At 39.5% G+C, this 22,757-nt stretch overlaps 2 protein-coding genes across 16 annotated transcripts in view; both read right to left on the bottom strand.

The window, feature by feature from the left end:
* PPP3CB (protein phosphatase 3 catalytic subunit beta) overlaps window positions 1–18,438 on the bottom strand; it is a 49,479-nt gene extending 31,041 nt beyond the window's left edge. For 2 of the 5 annotated variants that reach the window (XM_049856057.1, XM_049856056.1), the window contains exons 1-4: window positions 18,283–18,437; window positions 3,940–4,140; window positions 3,116–3,240; window positions 183–294 (exon numbers count right to left, since the gene is read on the bottom strand). In XM_049856057.1, the coding sequence (XP_049712014.1) occupies window positions 183–294; window positions 3,116–3,240; window positions 3,940–4,140; window positions 18,283–18,367 (523 nt within the window). In that variant the 5' untranslated portion in view covers window positions 18,368–18,437. Of the gene's footprint in view, window positions 1–182; window positions 295–3,115; window positions 3,241–3,939; window positions 4,141–6,567; window positions 10,736–18,282 lie in introns of those variants that run through there. The other 3 variants (XM_049856055.1, XM_049856058.1, XM_049856059.1) reach the window with 3 other exon arrangements.
* Window positions 18,439–20,007: 1,569 nt separating this feature from the next.
* USP54 (ubiquitin specific peptidase 54) overlaps window positions 20,008–22,757 on the bottom strand; it is a 126,781-nt gene continuing 124,031 nt past the window's right edge. For 9 of the 11 annotated variants that reach the window (XM_049856046.1, XM_049856050.1, XM_049856047.1 and 6 more), the window contains one exon: window positions 20,009–21,494. In XM_049856046.1, coding sequence (XP_049712003.1) covers window positions 20,995–21,494 — 500 coding nt within the window. In that variant the 3' untranslated portion in view covers window positions 20,009–20,994. Of the gene's footprint in view, window positions 21,495–22,757 lie in introns of all 11 variants that reach the window. The other 2 variants (XM_049856051.1, XM_049856054.1) reach the window with 2 other exon arrangements.

Here is a 22,757-nt window from a genome sequence, read left to right as displayed (position 1 = left end):
TTCAGATTGAAATGAAAACTTCTCATTAAATGCCATTAAGCACTAGAGAGTTCTTGATAATCTTCCTCAAAACTTTAATATCTGTTCTTACAGGTTGCATTGTAAAGTCTTCATAACTTACTACCCATATCACTCCAAAAGAACACCAAGGAAGTGAAACGTATTTCTCCTGAAGTACTCACATTCCTGCTTAAAGGTAAAATATTCAGTAAGGTGTCTGCATTCATGGTTGCCTCTCAGAAGAAATAATGTGCTTGGGTATAGAATCTTCAGGACCCATAAGTATAAGACACACTGCAAAAGAAAATGTCTTCAGTGAATTTATCTTATTTTTCTGTTTAACGTGTTTATTCTTTGCTTCTTTTTCTCTAATCCTATTTTCCATCTCCTTTACTCTTTCCATCTCCTTTATTCTTTATTCGCTCTCTTTGTCCTTTATTAAAATATGAATTCCATGAAATCAGGGACTTTGTAATTTTATTCACCCTAAAAAAGTACCTACCAAATAGAAGAGCAATACATATTTGTTAAATGGATGAACTAAATAATCCAGTTACTTTCAATTTACAAATTGCTCATTATAAAAACAATTACCAGATTGGTGTGTCCTCTTTAGGTATATTAATAAAATACAATGTTAAAGATAATAGCAGCTAATATTTACTGAGCACTTACAATGTGCCAAGCACTATATAATTCCCCTCATTTACTCCTCAAACAATCCTATGAAGTATGTACCATTACCTCTATTTTACAAAACGAGGAAACTGAAACAAAGAGTAATTAAGTAACTCATTCAATATCACAAAACTTGTAAGTAATGAAGTCAGGATTCCACACCTCTGATCCTAAGCATTATACCATGCAGTCTAATGAAGGTAATGACCCATGTTTTATGTTTGTTTTGCTAACTCGAGTTATAAATGTTGCCTTACGTAAGGCTCTATCATCTAAACTGATTTAAAGAAAATGCAATTTTTTTAATAAAAAAGAATATTTAAGAGCAGTGTAACCATTTATGCCAGCAGATGCTCTGCTGCAAATTTAATGTAAGAAACAGACTCACATTTTACTCACTTGTTTAAAAAAAGAAAAAGAAAGGAAGACTATTTTGTTTGGAAATACACATGGTATATATAACCACATACAAAAAGAAGAAACAAACTTTATTTTTAGCAAGTATACTGAACATTTTTATATTTATATATAAGAAACATATTCAACAGATATATTGAAATGTTTAAGTATTCATACCTTCATTTTGTTCACAAGAAAAAACAGCAATACTTAATAAACTCAACTTGTTCTTATTATTTATTTTGATTCCATTATTTTCATTTTATAACAATATTAAATGAGTCAGCTACATAATACTTCAATACACACAAAACATGCTTAGCTACCAACTAAACTTCCTAAAATTGTCAAATTCTACTGTTTTTCTTGAAACCTTAATGTAATTCAAGGAAGACGGAGGGGGCTGATAATGAAAACTATGAGTGGGAAAAAGAATTCAGGATAATAAAATTCCTAAGGTAGGCAGGACAGAGACCTGAACTCCCTCCCCCAACAGAAATCCTAGCACACCTCAGAAAGGAAGTTACGTTGAAAACACTGGAGAAAGCAGTATAAACAACAGTGACGCACATGAAAATGCACCAGGTAAGACTTCAATATCTACTGAGAGATGGCTAAGAGTGTATCTGCTTGATAAGGGATCAAATTGACAACAGCAACTTCAAAGACTAGCTAGGAACCTCAGGGGGCAGTGAGTTTATGTAAATGAGGGAGGAACAACTCAGAAAAGGAAAGTGAGGATGGTTGCACAACTCGAAGAATGTACTCAATGTCACTAATTGTACATGTACAAACTGCTGAATTGGTATATGTTTTACTGTGTATATTCTCAATAACAAAATTTAGGAAAAAAAAAAAGTACACGGGCTTGGAATCTGACTGCCTGGCTGCACCACTTGTTAATGATGTGACCTTGTGCAAGTTATTTAACCTCTTTAAAATCTCAGTTTCCTCATCTATAAAATGGGCACAATAACATTATAACTTTGTTGTGAGGATTAAATTAATCAAAATGTGTTAAGTGCTCAGGCCATGCTTGGCACACATAAAATACTCAACACAGATTTATAAAAAGAATCTACTGGTAGAGCGTTCATCCAGCAGTTCAACCTCTGGAATCAGGGCAAGTATGCAAAGGTATATGAATAACAGGGCTCACTGAAGCATTATTTATAATGGAAAAAACTGAGTACATTCTAAGTTCCTAACAATAAGGATTTGATTAAACTGTTTCCTTTGTTTGGTGGAATACAATGCAGTTATTCAAAAAGCTGCAGATTTATATTTACTGACTTGGAAAGACATCCACAGTTGTAGGAATGCATGAAAAGTGGAAGTTACAGAACGATGTTATTGTACATTTTCGTTTTTAATAAGAGAGAGAGATGCATATATTAGAAAAAACAGATTGTGGTATATTTGCCACATTTTATTCATATAATGAGAAAAGAAAGAGGAGCTAAAAGAACCATTTACTGTTAAGTGATGATTAACAGGTCATTTGTAATGCTTCCATTTTTTAAAACAAATGAACACTTTCAGTATAAACAAAGACTCCACACTATACGCTTGGGTTTTAACAGCTACTTCAGGAAAGACAGAAACACTAGGGCTTAAAGAATAAAGGCATCATAATATGCTTTATTTAATCAGAGGGAATTCAATTCGTTTCTTTTCACATGGGTTAAGTTCTGAGAAGCGAGCAAGAGAGCACTAGTTCCTTAGGGCCACTAGGTAACAGGGCAATAAAGAGTTCTCAGTCTGCTCATGATTACCACTGGGAAAAAAGGCAATTATAATTATATAATTAAATACAATTAAACACAGAATACAAAGAAAATCACTTGAATGATTTGAAATACAGAAGAGAAATAAATAGTGGCTTAAAAAAACAAACAAGCAAATGAACTCAAAATACACAGAGGTTTTAAAAAGAACTCCACACAGGTACTTTAAGGAACTTATTTCACTAGGAATTAATAGAAATCATTTATGTTAACACTTAACAGCAAATCAAATGACAGTATATGATTATTACCTCTATACTAAAATAACCTCTGTCCACATAATCACCAAGAAAAAGGTATCGTGTATTAGCAGGTGATCCTCCCACTTCAAAAAGTTTCATCAGATCAAAAAATTGGCCATGGATGTCACCACACACTGAAACAAGAAGATTATTAGATATGAAAAAAACTCTGAAATAACAAATTTTACTTCAATTCTAATTTCTTTAATATAAGAGATAGTGTAAATGCTATCAAGAAATGTCTGAGGAGGTAGTGGTCTATGAAGAGTTATGACAGGGGTGATGTGTAACCAACGGTTCGTGTGCTCAAGGTCTAGAACAAGATGGAACAGAAATACCAAAATTTGTGGTCAGTGACAAAATTTTCATCTAAATTTACAGAGGCCCTCTTTAGGGAGCCAAGGATATAAGTCTTAGGATGATAAAATTATACTGGTAGCAGTAAAACCTCCATTCTAACTCAATACTTTCTGTTGACCTCTAAATGATCACCTTTTCAATGATATTGAGGTATTTGCCCTTAATGATTGAAAACAAAGTAAATAAGTACTTGTTTTATCAACTGATGTATGGCCAACACAACTGATGAAACTTTCACAAAGCATATTAGACTAACTTCTGCACTCAGATTTAGGATCATGTTTGTTCACTGAAAAGAAGTAAAAACTAAAAATTACAGAAAAAACTAAAATTACACAAAATAATTAAAAAATCCGAGATAATGTCCGTGTAATCTTAATTTAGCATAAGATGTGATAAAAGAGGAAAAAGCTTTATATCTAGGCAACTAAAGAATGTTATAAAAATTATATCCAAAACACAAATAAGTGTACCTGTAATTGGAGCTTCTACTTCTATCATGGTTTTCTCTCTCCGAAGGATGGCAGCACCCTCATTGATAATTCTAAGTGCAATTTCTTCATCTACCCGACCTTCTTTTACTAAATGGTTCTTCAGAACATCAACCCTGGGTATCCCATCCATATCAAATACTTCTTCAGATGTCAAGCGATGTGTTGGGGGGAACGGGACAGCTGAAATTTTCGTAATTAATAAAAGATAAATCACTACTGACATAGTAACGTAAAAACTAATCAATGGATCTAGACAAATAAGAGTGAAAATTAAAAAGTAGAGGTTTTTGTTTCTTGGCCATTTGTTGGGTAAAGTGTTAATTAAAAAAAAACAATCAAATTATACTACTTTTAGTGATCTGTATATAGTGTTCTTTGTTAAGAATTATTAAAGGAATGAATTGTCTCATAAAATTTAGAAGTTCTTTCCAGATAAATAAAGCTTGTTTCTTAAAGCCAAAACATTTTTTAGCAGAACTTTTAAAATGTATTATAAACTTCTTCACCTTAAATGCAGTACAATAAATACAATTTAATATCACATCAGATTGAGCAGAAAGAGATCCCAAATATAAAGTGATTCACTATTTTCCTAATAAAGAACATAAAAAACAGTGCTTTTTGGTCAACTTGATAATAAACTTTCAGGGATAGAAATGAAATAGTCAAATGCTTACTTATGAAATTAAAGTGAACTCAGTTGCACAGATGGCCTTTAAAATAATATTAATAAATCCTAACAATTTAGAAATTCTGTATTCCTACTTTTGTATTTCACAAAATACTTTTATTCAAAATCTTTACGCACATCTTTGACATCAGTGTATTCCTTATCATCGGAGTCACTTTTGAGTCCCTAACACACTCTGGAGAGCAAACCACCTTCATTTCCATCTAAGTTGCTTGAAATACAGTGCTTTTTATGTGGAAAATGCTCTCACTACAAATTTACCCCAAACCACAAGTTGCTATCTAACTACTGAAATGGTTGACTTTTTCACTCCAGTCGTGTATACTTAAGGTTCCCGGGTGGCACAAATGGTTCGTGCTCGGTACCTGCCAAAAGGTTGGTGGTTCCAATCCGTTCAGTGCTGCCAGGGAAGAAAGGTCTGGTGATCTACTTCCATAGGATTGTAGCCACTGACAACCTACGGAGCACAGTTCACTCTGACACACACGGGTCGCCAGGAGTCAGAATCGACTCTAGGGCAACAGACTTGGGTTTTTTTTAGTGTATATTTATGATTTTTACAAACTAATCAACTATACTACGTTTAAGTGGTATTTGTTGAATGGAATGAAAAAAGCCTGTCTTCAATACTATCTGGCACAATTTTGAGCTCATATACTTATGAAAAATTACTAAGTATCTGTTACATTTATTTGATTCCTTTTTTACTGATTCCAACAAGTGGCCTCTTCACGCATTTCAAAATAGGTTTCAACTTAAGTAGTTTCAGGCTCTTTATCAAATAGTACTTTGTTTTTCAAAATAAAGAAAGTGTGAGAGAAATTTATATTTAGAATCTATGTACAGAATCAAATGTAAGGCAACTCTCTCTTTTCTGGAAAAAAATTGTTTTAGAAAAGAACTCACTATATTTGGGTACACAGTATACAGCATTTTCTTGTTTAAGGGTCATCATTGTGGTTATCAATTATTATACAGAAGCCTGGAAATGTATAGGATCAATTGCCCCTTCACATTTCAATTTAAAGTAACTAAAAAAAGGGAGCAGGGTTAGAATTATACCAATTATTTAAGAAAGAATAATAAATAACCACATTCTCATTCTAGGAAAAAAATATAGGAGGAATTTAGTCCTTTATAAGTGAGGTAAAAACTAAGGCCAACCATTTCTAAAAAATTTTGAAACCACCAATACCCTCCCCCCTTTCTTTTTGATACTTAATAAAACAGAACTTGAACTTGCTTATTGTCCCTTCATGACAAATACATTTATTCCCATTACTTTTTATCACATCTAAGAACAAGAACAACAACAAGGCATTAATATACATTTTGTTACCCCAAATATAGCATGTCTATATTCTAATGTAATAGAATACAGGAAACCCTGGTGGCGTAGTGGTTAAGTGCTACGGCTGCTAACCAAAGGCTCAGCAGTTCGAATCCGCCAGGCGCTCCTTGGAAACGCTGGGGCAGTTCTACTCTGTCCTATAGGGTCGCTATGAGACAGAATTGGCTTGACTGGGTATATTCTAACAAAATAAAATCCTCAGTTAAAATGTTTTTCCCCATTAGATATTATACATGCTGTAACCCAACTTGCCACCTATCAGTAAACCAACTGTTTAAAAATATAAAATTTAACAAACTGATTATTAAATAAACCAAAAGCTGCTTTGGGAACATTTAAAAAATGAGGTTGACTATTAAATACAAATTTCTGAGACCCAGACAAGATCATATGATTTTTCTCATCAAGCCGAAAGGATCTTTTTAATCACTCCACTCCAGGACAAGAACTACTGTTTAATTTAGGATGCTGCATTCTAGACCGTATGTACTTCCTAACAATCAACAACTTAATTTCACTAATGGCTGAAATTCTGTTCAAAATACAGAACTTCCTAAAAACCCACCTGGGGACTCCTCCCTTCTCCCCCAACTCAGCCAGACACAAATGGTGCTGTTTACACATACTCTGTAAATGCTCTACCTCAAGTCACACTGAGGTATTGATTCTTCGTCAACTAAGAGCCAGAACGTCTTTATTCACCTGAAAAAAAAAAAGTATAAGCTGCCTCCATACCCATGAGTTTATTATCTATGAGCCTACGTTCGTCTACTTCATTTTCAACTCAAGGCATACTTTCACATTTCAAAACCAACTGGCATACTTTTAAGAAATGGGTACGGGCTGGGGATAGAGACATGTCACCAGTTCGTGGGTGAAAACTACAGAGGATCAGTGTTGTAATAACTTTGCAAAGTGGAGAATAGGGAGTTGCAACAGAGTAAGTTTCGATATACTAGCAAACATGAAGACAGAAGAAAAACGGCACACACAGTGCTGTTTGGCAGCTGGAAAAAGGAGCTACAACAGGTGATCTGTCCAGGAGAAAGAAAACTGATCAAAAATAGAATTTGGTCTAAAATATGTGGGTCAATAGGGGGTTAAATTTTTTTTCCACCAAAAATTAATATTCTCAATTACTTTGTTTTACAACTCCAAAGGCATTTTAAAACATTTAATCTAATTTTCAGATTTTTAAAGGTTTTGTTAAAATTTTTCCATTTTATTATTTCTGCTTTTCCAAAGTTCTTTTTTTTTTCCCCTCTGTTTTCATACTATTTTACTACTCTTCCATATTTGTGATAAGAAAAAACTAGAACTACGGCCAACAACTGAAATGACTAATAAAGGAGGATTAGTTGGGACAAGCTAAAGAGCTACAAAATCACCTCGACCCAAAACCAATCACCTCAAAAGAACCCCAATTACCAATATTAGGAAACTCGATTTGTTAATATATTAATTTTGACCAAACTGTTCTGTTGAAAAATTTTCTTTCACTGGAACTTTAGCATGAAGGGCGTATCTGTATAGCAATTAAGAACATTCATATGGCATTTTCACTCATATTTAATGCACAACAGCTAAAAAATAAGTTTTTATGTAGCAAGTGGAAAAGCAAACCAGGGACACAGACTTATCAGGGATTTAGGGAGACTGGGGGTGAAGACATTAGAAACTATGTGCCCCAACTCCAAGCAAAAGCTGAAAACCATTAGCCCTATGAGGTCTTCAACACCAACTGGGGTGTAGCCTGTACCAGCTGAACAACTTCACTCCAGTGTCACTGAGATGCCTAATGTAAGTTAACCTCATTGCCGTCCTTGACAACTACCCAAAATAAAGTCCCTCCTGTCTTTCAAACGTCAGAATTTTGCTGTTTTTCTTTACATTGCCATGCCATTCTCCTCCAATCCTTTTTATTGAGCCCTTCAGAATTCCTAAGTTTAAAAAAAAAGAAAAAAAAAAGCAGCTAAACACCCTTTCCCCCTCCCCACACACACACACACTCTTTCCTACTCTGACTCTTCAAAGAATGCTGTCTTCACCTCTCTTCCCAGTCTTTTCAAAGATGCCACTCAATTTTCCACACCTTACTACTCCCAGCAGAGTAGGCTCCAGCCTTCTTTTAGCTCTCCATAACCGCTTCCGAAGCATCACTCCACTGAAGAAAAAAAAGTTTCCTTCTTTAAGGTTCATGCCTTCTAGCGATTTTACTTGTCCCTATTTACTAAACTTCTGATCACCTCTCACATTCATCCTAAACTCCAGTTCCTGCCTCATAAGCCTTCTAAGTCCCAACATCGTCAATGTCCAAATGGAGGACCTATTCAAAACTTAAGAGCTCAGAGGTTTGAGTTCCATTTCACTTCAAGTCCTCACAGTGTTGGCCATAGTTACTGCTTCACCTTTGAAATCCTGATCTCCAATCTCTCACTCCATGATCAAACCTTCCTTTCCTTCCAATTTCACTCCCTATTTTATCTGTTCTCTACTGTGCCAAGAACTTGTACAGCTCCTTCTTATCAACACCTCTGGCTACCATTACTTCCTACAATTTTGAAGTTATTCCACCACCCACTCACTTTTAAAACAACATCCTGAACTGCCTTGCCCTTTTGTCCTTCTATTGTATCTGCCAGGCAAAACCCTAATTTTTGGAAGAATTGGCGTGTAAACTTAGGTGCCTAAGTATAAAATGGTCAAAACGGTCCAGTGTTACTTCTATTCATGGTCTCCAACTTTTGCTGGCCCTTGGTACTTTTCAGCAACTCCATTACACATTCCAGTCTCTCCCTCAATGGAGATTTCAAATGGTCACATCTTCCTTCAGCCCTTCACTCATTTTATTTTACTCAGTAATCAATGCTACATCCAATTTCGGAGGAAATTAAGGCCTTCAGACCAAAACTTCCCCTTCTTGTCCCTTTCCACCCACATCTACACTTGTATTCATCTTTATATTTCTTTCTGTCTCAGTGAGGAGGTATCCCTTCCATCAAATACTAAACATTTTATCTGAATCCAATCCCTCTTCCACATACCCCTGGTCCTGTTTCTTCTACCTCTACTCTCTATTGGGTCTTTCCTTTGAGCAGACCCAGTTAACCTGTTGCCATCGATTCCGACTCATAGCAACCCTATGGGACACAGTAAAACCGCCCCATAGGGCTTCCAAGGAGCAGCTGGTAGATATGAACTGCAGACTTTTTCGTTAGCAGCTGAGCTCTTTACCACCGTGCCACCAGGGCTCCTTTTGAGCAGGTGAGCATACTTAAATCTCTGAAGTCTTAAAAACAACTAAAACAAGTAACTCTCCCTTAATTCTTATCCCTGTAGTTTCTACCATTTATATCCCTTGTTTTGATAAATGAAACCAGGCAACTGATATCTTCATTTTCTCACCTTTTATCCATTTTCCTCAATCTACATTTATCTAGCTTCTGTTCTCATTCTTCTACACCGTAACTCTCTCCTCTCTTGGGTTCTCGAAATCATTCACCTAATTTTTCTCTTACTTCTCTGGTCAGACCTAATTGGCCTATTTCATGAACTCAGTTCTTTTCCTGCTCCTTAAACATAAGTGTGCCCTAGGGTTCTGTCCTTGACACTCTTCTCACACTACCCTGAATTAGTGATCTCATTCATATCTACAGCTTCACCTGCATCTATATTTTGAGGAATAACAAACAGATCAGTTCAGATCTTGCCCTTAAACTCCAGATCCATATTCAACTATTAAATACCTCCCCTTGGATGTTCCATAGATATCTCAAACTTAATAGGTCCAAAATCAAACGCATGGTCTTTCCCTCTAAACTATTATCAACACATCTACCCAATTAATTTGGGAATACTCCTAGACGTCTCCCTCATCCTCATCCTATAGAGCCAAGAGATCCTAAATAACTTGGCTGATCTGTTTTGTAACTTTGGGCCCCAGAACCACTAAATAAGGACTTAATTTTTTTCTAGAATTACTGAAATCTTCAATTTTGTCCATGCTTCACAATACTTACAGGACGTCCTTTCTAAAATTCAAATCTCAACATTCTCCTGACTCAAGGTTGGCTTCATTATATAAAATCCAAATCTTTTACCTTAATATGTCATATGTGGTCTCTTGTGATCTGACCCACGTCTACATTCCCTCCATCATATTTTACCACTACCTCATATTCCAGACACAGCCTACACTCCAGACACTTTAACTTTTCACTTCTTAAGCTACATCACTCTTCTTCATCTCTATACTTTGCATGCCCTAATTTATTTTTTGGAATACGCTAGTCCTCCCATTCTTTGTCTTCTAAACTAACTTCTTGTCTTTAAACCTCATTTCAGATATTCCTATTCTTGAAAACTTTTCCTAATTTTCTCGGTCTAGGTTAATGGTAGCTCTCCTTTGTGGTCCCACAGCACAGCATATGATGCACACTTAGATCATGGCCCTTAAACATGTCTCCCTCACCAGTTTATGAGCTTCTTGGAGGGGGCTATGCTTTCATCTCTACATACCTAGTGATTAGAATGTAAAACCAAACCAAACCCGACCAACAGCGACCCTACAGGACAGCACAGAACTGCCCCATAGAGTTTCCAAGGAGCGCCTGGTGGATTCAAACTGCCAACCTCTTGGTTAGCAGTCATAGCACTTATCCACTACGCCACCAGGGTTTCCGGTGATTAGAATATAGGTATGAATAAATGTTTACTGAATTAATGATATAGTTAATTTAAAAAAAGTGTTTATCTTGATACTAGTTTGGGTGATAATGACAAAATATTTATAGTGCTTTTTTTACAATTTACAAAGGATTTTCAGACATTATCCTATATGATTGTCAAAGACACCCTGTGAGTTTGGTACAGTAGGTTTTATCTCCTTTTCACAAATGAGGTAATAGGTTCAGAGAAGTTAATTTCAACAAGTAGGGGGTAGAACCATGGCTGAAATTAAGGCCTTCAGACAGGTGGTCCAGTACTATCCGGCTTATACTAACATAATGACAATTCTTTGCTGACTGGAGGGATCACCAAAAGGCTCCAAATCATGAGAAGTTATAACCTATTCACTTGCCAGGAGTAGAAGCATGAGTTGACCACAACCTCTAACGGCAGATTCAATACATCTAACAGCACTGCCTTTAAAATTTCAAGGTATTCCTTGGGTGTCTTTTAATTTGTGGTAGTTCTTTGACTACAATACCTTTCCCTCAAAATTGATTCCCCTTTCTGGCTTATTTTTTGTTATGGTATCACCATTCTGTTACTCACACTTCAAATTTTGATGTCATTGTTCTCTTTCTGGACACCAAGTCCTTTGATTCTTCAAATTTTCTTCATTTTCTAACATCTCCATTGCTGCAATGCTTGTTCAAGTTCTTACCACTTTGTGTACTAGAACAATCTAACCTCTACTCTTCTTCCCTCTGAACTGTACAAGGAACAGCTAGATTAACCTATTCAAAAATTCTTGGTAGTTTCTTAATGCCTAAAGAATAATAGAAGCCTAAATCTTATTTTGAAGGTCCTTTAAATTTTAACTCTTCCTAGTCTTTTACATATTATTCCAGTCTTTGTCTCCAGCTGTGATTGCCCAACTCAATCTCCATAGAAAAATTAGCTGATTATGAAAAATTTTTGCCTTTCCACCTGTTTCATTCCTACACCCAATCATCAATCCAGTATATCTACCTAATATTACTTGGAAACTGTGTCATACCTAGTTTTTCTCCTTCTTCAATTCATGTCTTGGTCACCTCTCACTTGAATTACGCTGTTAATCTTCTAGACACCCTGCTTCAAGCCTCTTCCCTTCTATTTATTCATTCCACACAATACTACCAAAAATTAGCTTTCAAAAACCAAGATACTGGGTCAGTTTTCTACTTTAAAACCTTCAATAATAATAATGAATGATGATGGCTACCAATAGTTGAGTATTTATCATGTGCCAGGCCAGGCACTGTGATACACACTTTACAAGCACTGTCTCCATTAATTCTCACAAAAACCTCATGATGATAATGGTTTATTAACTCCATTCTACAGATGAGAACACTGAGGCTTGGGGATATTAAGTATCTTCTCCAAGGTGAGGGAGTTATTAAGTGGTAGAGTTAGGATTTAAACCCAGGCAGTCTGACTCCAGAGCCCACGTTTTTAATCAACCACAGGCTATACTCCTTGTTTAAATTCCAGCTCCTCAACTTGGCATACAAAAGATCTTTTCCAACTTCATCTCCTGCCACTCCTTGCCAAGCACTTTACACATTACTATCACAAATTTCATGCTTTTTTTCAAACTCCATGCCTTTGTGCTGCTTTTTCTCTACCAGAAAATGTTTTCTCTACCCCAGACTTTGTCTGGAGAAACTCTACACGTTCTTCATGGTCCATCTCAAAACTTATCCCATCAGTGATGATTTCTCTCCAAGTAAGACAATCAAGAGAGTCAATTCCTTCTCTATAGCTCCAATAGTACTTTGTACCTAAGTCATTATATATTATTTATTTACAATAATGTCTCCCCCACTAGACTGCCAGTACTCCAAGAGAATATGTCTAATTTAATATATCTTACGTCTTATTCAATTCTGCATTCCAATGCCTGGCACAATGCCTCATACAGAAAGGCACTCAATAAATGTTGCACAAATAAATGGTCGCAACCTTCTGCCTATTTCAATCCTACCCATCTTTCAAAGTCTCTTTCCTCCTGTACAAACTCTTCCTAGACCATTCCAGCCTAGATTCATCACTACTTCCTTTGAACCCAGACAATTCGCTGGCTCTGCCACTTATCTAGCAATTATTAATCATGCTCATCTTTATGACACCTTATATTATTAACTTTTCATGACTGGTTATATCCTCAAGGACTGAGACTGTATCTTTTCTATTTCTGTTGTCTCCCTACACAGCAGGCAATTAGTAAACAGTTGATATTTCATTACTTTGATGTTCCAGAATAAATTCTACATACGATAATGCCCAATTGGTTTCAGCTTACTTCATCTCTGTGCATAAACATTTTTATGGTGAAATGAAGTCACATGATTGGCACTAAAACACACCTCATTTAATAAAGTTCTTTTCATCAAACTTTTCCTTACATCTCTTGCCAATTCATTCAATAGCTCTGGAAGCTGAGGCTTTTGCCTCACTACTGAGCAGCTGTATTTCCTCCTTGGCATTTTTCTTCTAACGTGACTTGCTACCTGCATTCTCTCTCCCTCTCTTACTCTCATACATGCACACATGCACACAGTATATTCTCTGTTTCTTTACTTTCTCTAGGTCACATGGTACTGAATATTTATTTTAGTGTGGTTAACATTTTAATGGGGGTGGAAAGAAGAATCATTTTCAAGAGCTATCTTTTTAGATAGCTAAGTCCACCAAACAGACTTTGTAAACAAAACTTAAAGCTGCTTCAAAATACAATGAAATAGAACCAGCAAGAAATACGGAAGTAGCTGTGACCCCAAGACCTATGTGAGTCATCTGAAAATCTGTAATGAAAATAAGCAATCCTAATAAAGCTAAGGGTACTGGAAAACACTTTAGCCAAATGACCTCAGGTTATAAGCAGCGAGGCTGGCAGCAGAACCTAAATGAATGAGGTTCTCCATCAAAAATATATCAAAAACTACTTAAAATACTTTTAAAAATGCTTTTAAAAAAATTAAAACACATATTCTGCATCCCACTTCGGAGAGTGGTGTCTGGGGTCTTAAATGCTAGCAAGCGGCCATCTAAGATGCATCAATTGGTCTCAACCCACCTGGAGCAAAGGAAAATGAACACCAAAGACGTAGGGTAATTATGAGCCCAAGAGACAGAAAGGGCCACAGAAACCAGAGACTACATCAGCCTGAGACCAGAAGAACTAGATAGTGCCTGGCTACAACCGAGGACTGTCCTGACAGGGAACGTAACAGAGAATCCCTGAGGGAGCAGGAGAGTGGCGGGATGCAGACCCCAAATTCTCATAAAAAGACCAAACTTAATGGTCTGGCTTAGACTAGAATGACCCCAGAGGTCATGGTCCCCAGACCTTCTATTAGCCCAAGACAGGAACCATTCCCAAAGCCAACCCTTCAGACAGGGATTGGACTGGACTATGGGATAGTAAATGATACTGGTGAAGAATGAGCTTTTTGGATTAAGTAGACACATGAGACTATGTTGGCATCTCCTTTCTGCAGGGGAGATGAGAGGGTAGAGGGGGTCAGAAGCTGGCCAAATGGACACGAAAAAAAGGGTGGAGGGAAGGAGTATGCTATCTCATTAGGGGGAGAGCAATCAGGAGTACATAGCAAGGTGTTTATAAATTTCTGTATGAGAGTCCGACTTGATTTGCAAACTTTCAGTTAAAGCACAACAAAAATTTTTAAAAAATAATTAAAACACACCCTTCAGCATTTTGGTCCACTCTGAAAGTCTAATAATTTAACAGACAAGGTAAATATAACCTGGGAAAATTTTTTAAAAATGTTAATGCAAAAGAAATGAGTACATTGCAGGTGCTTAAACAAACATATACAAAATATAATGCCCTCTAAGTGAAGGTGAATTTTTGTATCATAATTCAAATGGACTTGATCATCTCAGAGACAATCCAGCTTTACAAATCTGGACCCTGGTCTACACAGCAAAAAGTACATTTTAAAAGTATCCAATAAAAACAAAAAAAGGAGTACCTGGACAATTCAAACCCACTCAAATTGATTCCAATTCATAAAGACCCTACGACAGAACAGAACTGCCCCCATAGAGTTTTTAAGCCTATAATCTTTATGGTGGAGCCCTGGTGAAGAGCTCGGCTGCTAACCTAAGGTCAGCAGTTCAAATCCACCAGCCGCTCCTTGGAAACCCTATGGGGCAGTTTTACTGCGCCCTATTTTTTTTTTTTTTTTTTATAGGGTTACTATAAGTCAGAACTGACTCAACAGCAACAAGTCTGGTTATCCTTAATAGAAGCAGGCTGCCACATCTTTCTTCCTCGGAGTAGCTGGTGGATTCCGACCACTGACCTTTCAGTTAGCAGCCAGTGCTTTACCCAGTGTGCCACCAGGGCTTCTTAAATTCAGGGTTTTCTGCTTTAATTATCCACACCAATTTTGCTGATGTGGCAGTAAAGTACACATGAGTGAACAGTTGTTTTTGTTCCTATTTTTTTGTTTCTAATTTCTTAGCTAAGGAAGAGAAAAAACTGTAACAAAAGTAGTTAAGAGGGCATACTATCTCACCTAAATAATTTGAGCTACATTAACTTTCAAATAGAGAACAAATTTGACCTGAGCTAGCAGCTGGAGTAGGGTCAGAATCGAATTTGCTTTAATTACCAAGCAAACCTAATCACCCATAAATCAGTGATATAGAAACACCACTAATTTCAGTGAAGAGCTCATGACATTTGTCCATGAATCACACTATAGTATTCCAAGCGCCCAAACTTCTCCACTTAGTAAATTTCAGGCATCTTATATTGAACACTGAAAGATCTATATCCCTTTCAAAACCTATGTGACCATAAAAACTTCCAATTTGAAGTGTAAGAGTGTAAAATTTAGAGAAAATAATAAGGAAAAGTACCAGGGAGCAAAAGACTACTTGTATTCAATGCCAATGCGATTTCAGTTACTTGAGGTCAACCGCGGTCCCAAAGTGTTAAATGAGTAACGGGAAGAAATACTACACATCCGGCTCTGTCCCACCCGGAGACCATATTCACACAAGTTTTATTACAGTATATTGTTCTAACTTTTCTATTTTATTATTAGTTATTATTGTTAATCTTTTAGTGTGCCTAATTTATAAATTAAACTTTTTCATAGGTATGTATGCATAAGACAAAACACAGGGTTCGGTACCATCCACAGTTTTAAGCACCCACACTGATCTCCAAATAGATATCCCGTGGATGAGAGCAGACTACTGGTACTACAAAACGGTACCCATGTAAAACCAGCATCACATCCTGGACTTAAATCTGGATTGTAACAGGTTAAACATAAACTGAAAATCTGCCTCACCACTGTGGCCTAATATCTTCAGGCCATCAGTGTTCTCTGTCATCAAATGTAACATTATGGTACAGTTATTGAATGAAGAAGAAAGAAGCCTGAAGATGAAACCTAAAAATGGATTTCTCTATCTGTATGAAAGGGAATTTCCCAGTAGGTGCAGCGGGAACTGGAGATGAGACTCCATGAGCATGGCATACTAGTCTGTTGTACACCATTTCTAAACATGTGATCCGTATCAGCCATTTCAACTGGTTAACAAATTCTGTAAAGAAATACAAGTTGTCCCCATGAAGATGATAAACTAAGCATATGAGATATGATATCCACGTGCTTTATTTAACTATAATTTTTGTACCAATAAGCTCCTTTCCTATTTATTGAGATCAAATGGCTTTTATTCCATACCAACAAACTGCAAATATGACTGTGTCTTGGATTCACAACTCACCCTTAAGGAATCTGCCTATGCTTGCAGTCTTATTTTTACTGCATTAAGGCAGTAGAGAGAAAACATTACCATATATATGACAAGGGACAAGAAGATTCATAAGCATAAACTCATTGCTCAGGCCTGCCCATCTAGCCGTGCCAGGGGAAATAAAAGAGGACAAAAAAATATAGTCAGACAACGAAGCAGCAGCCCATGTCCCCTGTTCCCACCCCCACAAAAATGGAGGATTTCACAACAGGATCAATGTCTGAACTACTGATTTTTTTTTTTCTTTCTCTTTCTAAAAAGATTTTTCAGAACAAGGATTCCATAAACTCTTTATTCAGTTCATTCTAATGCCTGAGCCAAGGGAATATACTACTCACTTTTAAAATAATACACGTAAGCCTAGGTACAAGTCGGTGTGATTCTTTCAAGGACCAAAAACCAAAACCAAGCCAAACCCACTGCCATCTAGTCGATTCTGACTCATAGCAACCCTATAGGACAGAGTAGAACTGCCCCATAGAGCTTCCAAGGAGCATCTGGTGGATTCGAACTGCCGACCTTATGGCTAGCAGCCACAGCTCTTAACCACTAAAAAAAAAAAAGGAGGGTCAAATTAAAAATTAAAAGAAACACAAAGTGAAAAGTTTTTCTTGTTTTTACATATTTTAATGGAAACACATCTGGTCAGATTTCAAAAGCTGGACTAACAGTGTATAAACATTGTGCCAGTACATGTGAGAAACTAAATGAAAAGAAAAAAATCCACAAATAAAAGGAGTGCCTATGTTTTCAAAAATAAATGTAATACAATAAAACGTTACACTAAAAGAATCAAAAAACTTCAATTTATTGACAAAACTATATGGTAAAGAAAAATAATTTCAAATTCTGTGTTTCACCTCCATAGCAGTTCTGAAGTTGGCGCAGTCTCCCAGAGAGCTTGGAAATCTGAAGCAATTCTCAATTAGCCTTCAATTTCTCTATTTTAAATTAAGCTGCTGACCTGCTGTAGGTAATTATGCACAAATTCGGCCTCAACCGAGAAACAAATTTAACATTTAACTTTTTCTTCCAAGGGGAGAGCTCCTGCGTGTGTCTGGAGAGCAGAAGTAACCCCCTTTTGGCGTTTGACCAAACAACGTTGACGGTTTTCTAATACTTCTTCCTATCCATGAGGCTTTTTTTCTTTTTTACGCTGCCTTTCCTTCTACCCTGCACTTAATGCCTTGGGCGCCCAAATCCTGCCTCGGCCCTTCACCCTGTGCAATCCCATACGGTTCCCCCCGTTTCCGCGCGGGGAGGCAGCCGAGGGCCGAGCGCCGAGCCCCCGCGCCTGGCGCTAACTAGGCGCGGACAGGCGGGCGGCTGTCACTGGGGAGCAGGCGTGGGCCAACGCCGAGGTGACTGCTGACTGCTCATCGCCCGGGCCCGCGTGGCTGAAGGTCTCCGAGCCCCTCGGTGCGCCCGGGCAAGGCTGGCGTGCAGCTGTCGCGGAGCAGGAAGCTCATCGCGGCCCCGGGGCCGCTCTGACAGGCAGAGGTGGAAAGGAAAAGGGCTGACTGCGGCTAGCTGCCTCGCCCCTTCGGCTAGGAGACGCCGAGAGCCTAACCCCTATCCCGGCCTGAAGGCAAACGGAGCCGCCGCCACCGGTTCAGCCCAGCAGGGGCCCGCCCAGGGGCCACTCCCCGAGGGAGGCAGCCAGTCACTCGCCCGCCCTTCCGGGCCCGCTCCCGAAGGGACGGTCTCCCGCCCGCCCTCACACACCGCTCCTTAGGCCAGGCCCCCAGGGCTTCGTCCACCTCACCTTTGACGACGCGGTCAGCCCCGGGAGGGGGCGGCGGGAGCGGGGGTGGGGGCGGTGCAGCCCGGGCCGGCTCCGGGGCGGCCATGCTGGGCCCGGGGCTCGGCTGGCGCGGGGCCGGGCGGGGTTGGGGGCGGGGGCGGCGGCTACCAGAGCCAAGCGGCAGCGCCGCCGGGGAACATGGCGGACCCTCTTTCCCAACAGAGGGGCTGAGACCGGCATGCACCGCGCGTGCGGGGGCGGGGGCGGGGCAGGCTCTAGGGACTTGAGCAAAATTACTGAGGATAGGAGAGAAACAGGACGAGGCCAAGGGATCAGGTTAAAATTCTGTGCATGCAGAAACAAAGGATAGGCGGGAGTCTGTAGCTAGTTGCTTCCGTAATTGAGTGCGAAGAAACACGACACCGGCTTTCAAGGAGAGCTACCAGTAAGACAGGGAAATGTGGTCAAACCTCAGAATCTTCTGATAGAGAAATGTGTAACAGTTCAGCTACCAGATCTGGGTACTGAAACGAGAATACAGGAGACACTGTAGGGTCTAGAGCAGGGAAGTGATCAAGGTGGAGTTTGATGATTCTGGCCCTTGTGTTTGGAGTTTAGAATTGTCGGGACCCTGAAGGAATGGAGTAAAAAAGCAGCTGGAGGAGTCTGGGCTCCAAGGGTTAAGGATCAAAACAGATGGGAGAAGGGAAGGGATGGCACCAAGATGTGTTCAAAGAAAGCATCTGCAGAATTCACCTGAAAAGGACACAGCCTCCATCTTGATTCATTTAAAAAATAGAAATTTGGAAGGCAGAGGAAATTGAAGATTAATTCTTCTCTTCCAAGTGTATCTGCCCTTCCCCCCATCTTCCTGTGCCCAGATTGGAGGGCATAACTGCTTTGCCTACATTCATCATCTGGGGGCATATCTACTCAAGGACCAGGGGCCCAGGACCATGGAACAGGACCTAAATTTGTAAAGTATTTCTTTGCACATATAGAATCTGGGGCCAGGTGACTTATGGAACCTTTATAGGGACCAAGGTGACCGACATTCACGGGGAAGAGGGTAGATGAAGACTGACTGATCCACACTTATCAGAAGGGAAGAATGTATATGGCACCAGCAGATGCGTTGAATCATGGACAGAGACCAGCATATCCAGTAAGCTCTGGGTATCTTGATAATGTAGAATCCAAGTGGGGTGGGGAGAGAAATTCCCACCCACCCTCCTGCTCAATAATACATTAGTTCAGAATCTGTTAATGATGGATGTGATAATAGGTAAGCAGTGGTCTGAAGTTCTCAAAGAACACCTTTCTACATCTTCTTTGTGTCATTCTCAGTGATCCTGAGACCTGGAGTAAAAGAGGAAGGAAATGTCCAGTAGATATTCTTTGTAAAGGGAGCCCACAAAATATCTTTAGAGGGAAGGGACTCTTGGGAGTGAGGCAGGGGTGGAAAGGGATCTTTCTGGCATGGAAGTGTCATAACTCCAGGGGAAGGAGAGGGGAGGGGCAGCCATGAGAAAACAGTAAGGAGGGATGGGAGGCACTTCACAAACCTGGAAGGCAGACAAAGGGCACTACCAGTACATAGACCAGAGGTGAGTTTCTTAGAGGAGTTTGAATTCTCAGAAAACCTGTCTAAGAAGGGGAGGGGGAAGATGTGTGATATATGAGTACCTCTGGCAGGAAAGAGGAAACATGCAAACAGCAGTAATAACAAGGAAAGTAAGCCACTCCATTTTAGGGGCCATTGACTCCCTATATCCTTCAACTCCTTGGCTCCTAACCTTCACTCAGTCATAGGTATGTGTGTGTATATATATTGTGCCAGAGCTCTCTCCCTCTGTTTGGGAGCTCCAGGCCACTGGGAATCGTTATTTCTTGCTTGCCTAGGCCTCCCCAACCCAATACAACAGAGCAAGAGCATACAAAAGGGAAGAATGACAAGGGATTAAATAGAACTATCTTATGGGTTTATTAATGAAAAATACTTTACAAAAACAGTATGTTTGGCCCTAAAATAGTTGAGCTGACTCTGAGGGTTTACAACGGCGACTGAGCAAGTGGCAGTAATGGCTCTGCTGCTGAGGACAGGAGGGTGTGTTAGTGTGCTGGACTCCATCTGTTCAGAACAGTGAATGTTATGTTGGCAGATCCACCTTCTAGGCCTAAGGTTTGGGGGCACAGGGAAGGCTGGCAGGCCATAATACCTGGGCAGGTGGGCTGCCCTGAATGATGTAGTCAGGACCATGACCACAGGGCTATATGTTCCTCCAAGGATGGGGCTAGGGAGGACAGAGGGTCAGGTAACAGGCATAAGTAAACCAACAAAAGAGTAGAAGTTGGGACTATAGTCGTGAATAGAGCATGAGGGTTCTGGTGGAGGTGGGGGCATAAAGTATCCAGGATTAAAATGGTGATCTTAAGGAATGGCTAGTGTCCAGAGTAATATAATAGATGCATTTTTAAAGTGAATGGAAATTGGAATTTCAAATATTTTCTCCCAAAGAGCCAGATCTCCTTAGAAGTCCCTGGCATCCCTAGGGGAAACTGCCAACTCTATGCTGAGATGAGACTGGCACAACCATGACAGGGATGCAGGTAACCAACTGTGCCCACAGTACAGTTTTACAGAGAAAGGTGTGGCTCCAGGAAAGGGTGACCCTTACCACCTGCTGTGCTGCAGGGCTCTGGCCCTGATCTACTCTCTTCCAGGGGCATCTGCTAGAACAAACAGAAACCCTTCTCCCCCGTCCTCCTGTGCCCAGACTGGGGGGCATAACTGCTTTGCCTCCAATCATCATCTGGGGGCATATCTACTCTTCGAGGACCAGGGGCTCGGGACTCTGGAACAGGACCCGAATTCCAAGCTGACCTCAGGGGTACGTGAAGACTTCTGGATAGTGAGGACACATGGTGAACAATAGGAGGGTGGTTGGGTGAGTGGGAAAGATCCCCCCAGGACTGAGCATGAGGAACCTGAAGTCCCTGGCATCTTTCTGGTAGTGTGGCAGTATGATTTAGTGGAGGCTGGCACCCTGGAGTGGTCAGAAATCTGGCCCCAATATGCTGGTTACTCTCTGACCAGGGTCCCCAGGAGGCATCTGTCTTGGAACGATGTGGGAGACTCCGGTAGTTCAAAGTCCTTCCTGTGTATTTGATCCCTTGGGAAGTTTCACCCCTGTCACACACAGCCAGAAACTGCTGGCCATTCCTCGAAGTTCCTGGGGAGAGAAAAGAAACCCAAAGACTGAGTATCTTCAGAAAACCATTCTCATTCCCAGAGGACCATTCAGGCTGTTGCTCCCAACTCTCTACCCCTCCAAGATCATACTTACAAGGGAAAGAAAGAAGCTAGCTTTGCTTTTGATTTCTTTTTTTTTTTTTAATTTTTAATATCCATCAAAATTAACATGGGCAAATGAAACAGTGTCCTATATGGTTTCCTACTTCTACTTCGATCTACTATAATCCTTTCTCCACTACAAACACACACACACACACACATATATGCATACACACTGGAATGGCTCCCTAATATAAAAAAATATAGCAAATGTAAATTACAGTTCTGATAACTTTACTCCTAGAGCAACTACCCCAAAACATCACTCAGTCTTTTTTAACACGGTGCCTTCGCTCCAGTTTAAGCAATCTCTGCTTACATTCTTGCTCATTCTCAGAGATCTCTGTGTGTTCACACCACTCTTCCCAAATACACAATGTGGAATGCCTTTTCTATACATTTATTCTCCTTTCTTTAAAACAAACAAAATAACTAATTTTTTAATCACTTCTGAAAAAAAAGTTTCCATTATTTTATGACCCAGCAACATCTGCACTATGCTTTTGTGTGTATGAGTATATATCCTGATTTATTTAAAGTCTGAGCTCTGGAAGAACAGACTTCTTTCTCTCCTGTTTTCACTGTAGCAATCGTTATACAACAAGCTGTAATCAATGCTGCTTGACCGATCAGTGATGCCCTTAACAACTGTTAAAGGAAACTGACTGCCTGGCCGCTCCACTGATAATAGGGAGTCCATCGATTCAGAAGGCCTGTTTACCCAAAGCTCCCTGAAACTGAACATAAACATCAATAGTACTATTCTATCTTTTGTTCTAGAACACCCCCACCCCCAGATATTTATATCCTTAAGCCAAGGTTTCTCAACCTCAGCACTGTTGATGTTTTGGGCTGATAATTCTTTGTTGAGGAGGGAGGGGGGCTGCCCTGTGTTCGTAGGATGTTTAGCAGCATCCTTGGCCTTTACCCATTAGGTGCCAATAGCACATTCCCCTCCCCGCATTGAGAATCACTGCCTTTTAAGTTATAGATTACTTCCCATATACAATTTCACTAGTTGCCCATGGGAAGGAAAAGAACATTTTGCTGTGGAGGATCAAAGAAAGCCAGGATGATACTGCCCACCTTCCTCAGGATTGTCTGCGTCTGCACACATGGCATGGGTACTCCAAGTACAAAG

This window comes from Elephas maximus, chromosome 16 (genome assembly GCF_024166365.1).
Source record: "Elephas maximus indicus isolate mEleMax1 chromosome 16, mEleMax1 primary haplotype, whole genome shotgun sequence".
In the NCBI taxonomy this organism is placed as follows: Eukaryota; Metazoa; Chordata; class Mammalia; order Proboscidea; family Elephantidae; genus Elephas; species Elephas maximus.
Note: the sequence above shows the minus strand (reverse complement) of the source record. Positions and strands in the feature narration are given on the sequence as shown.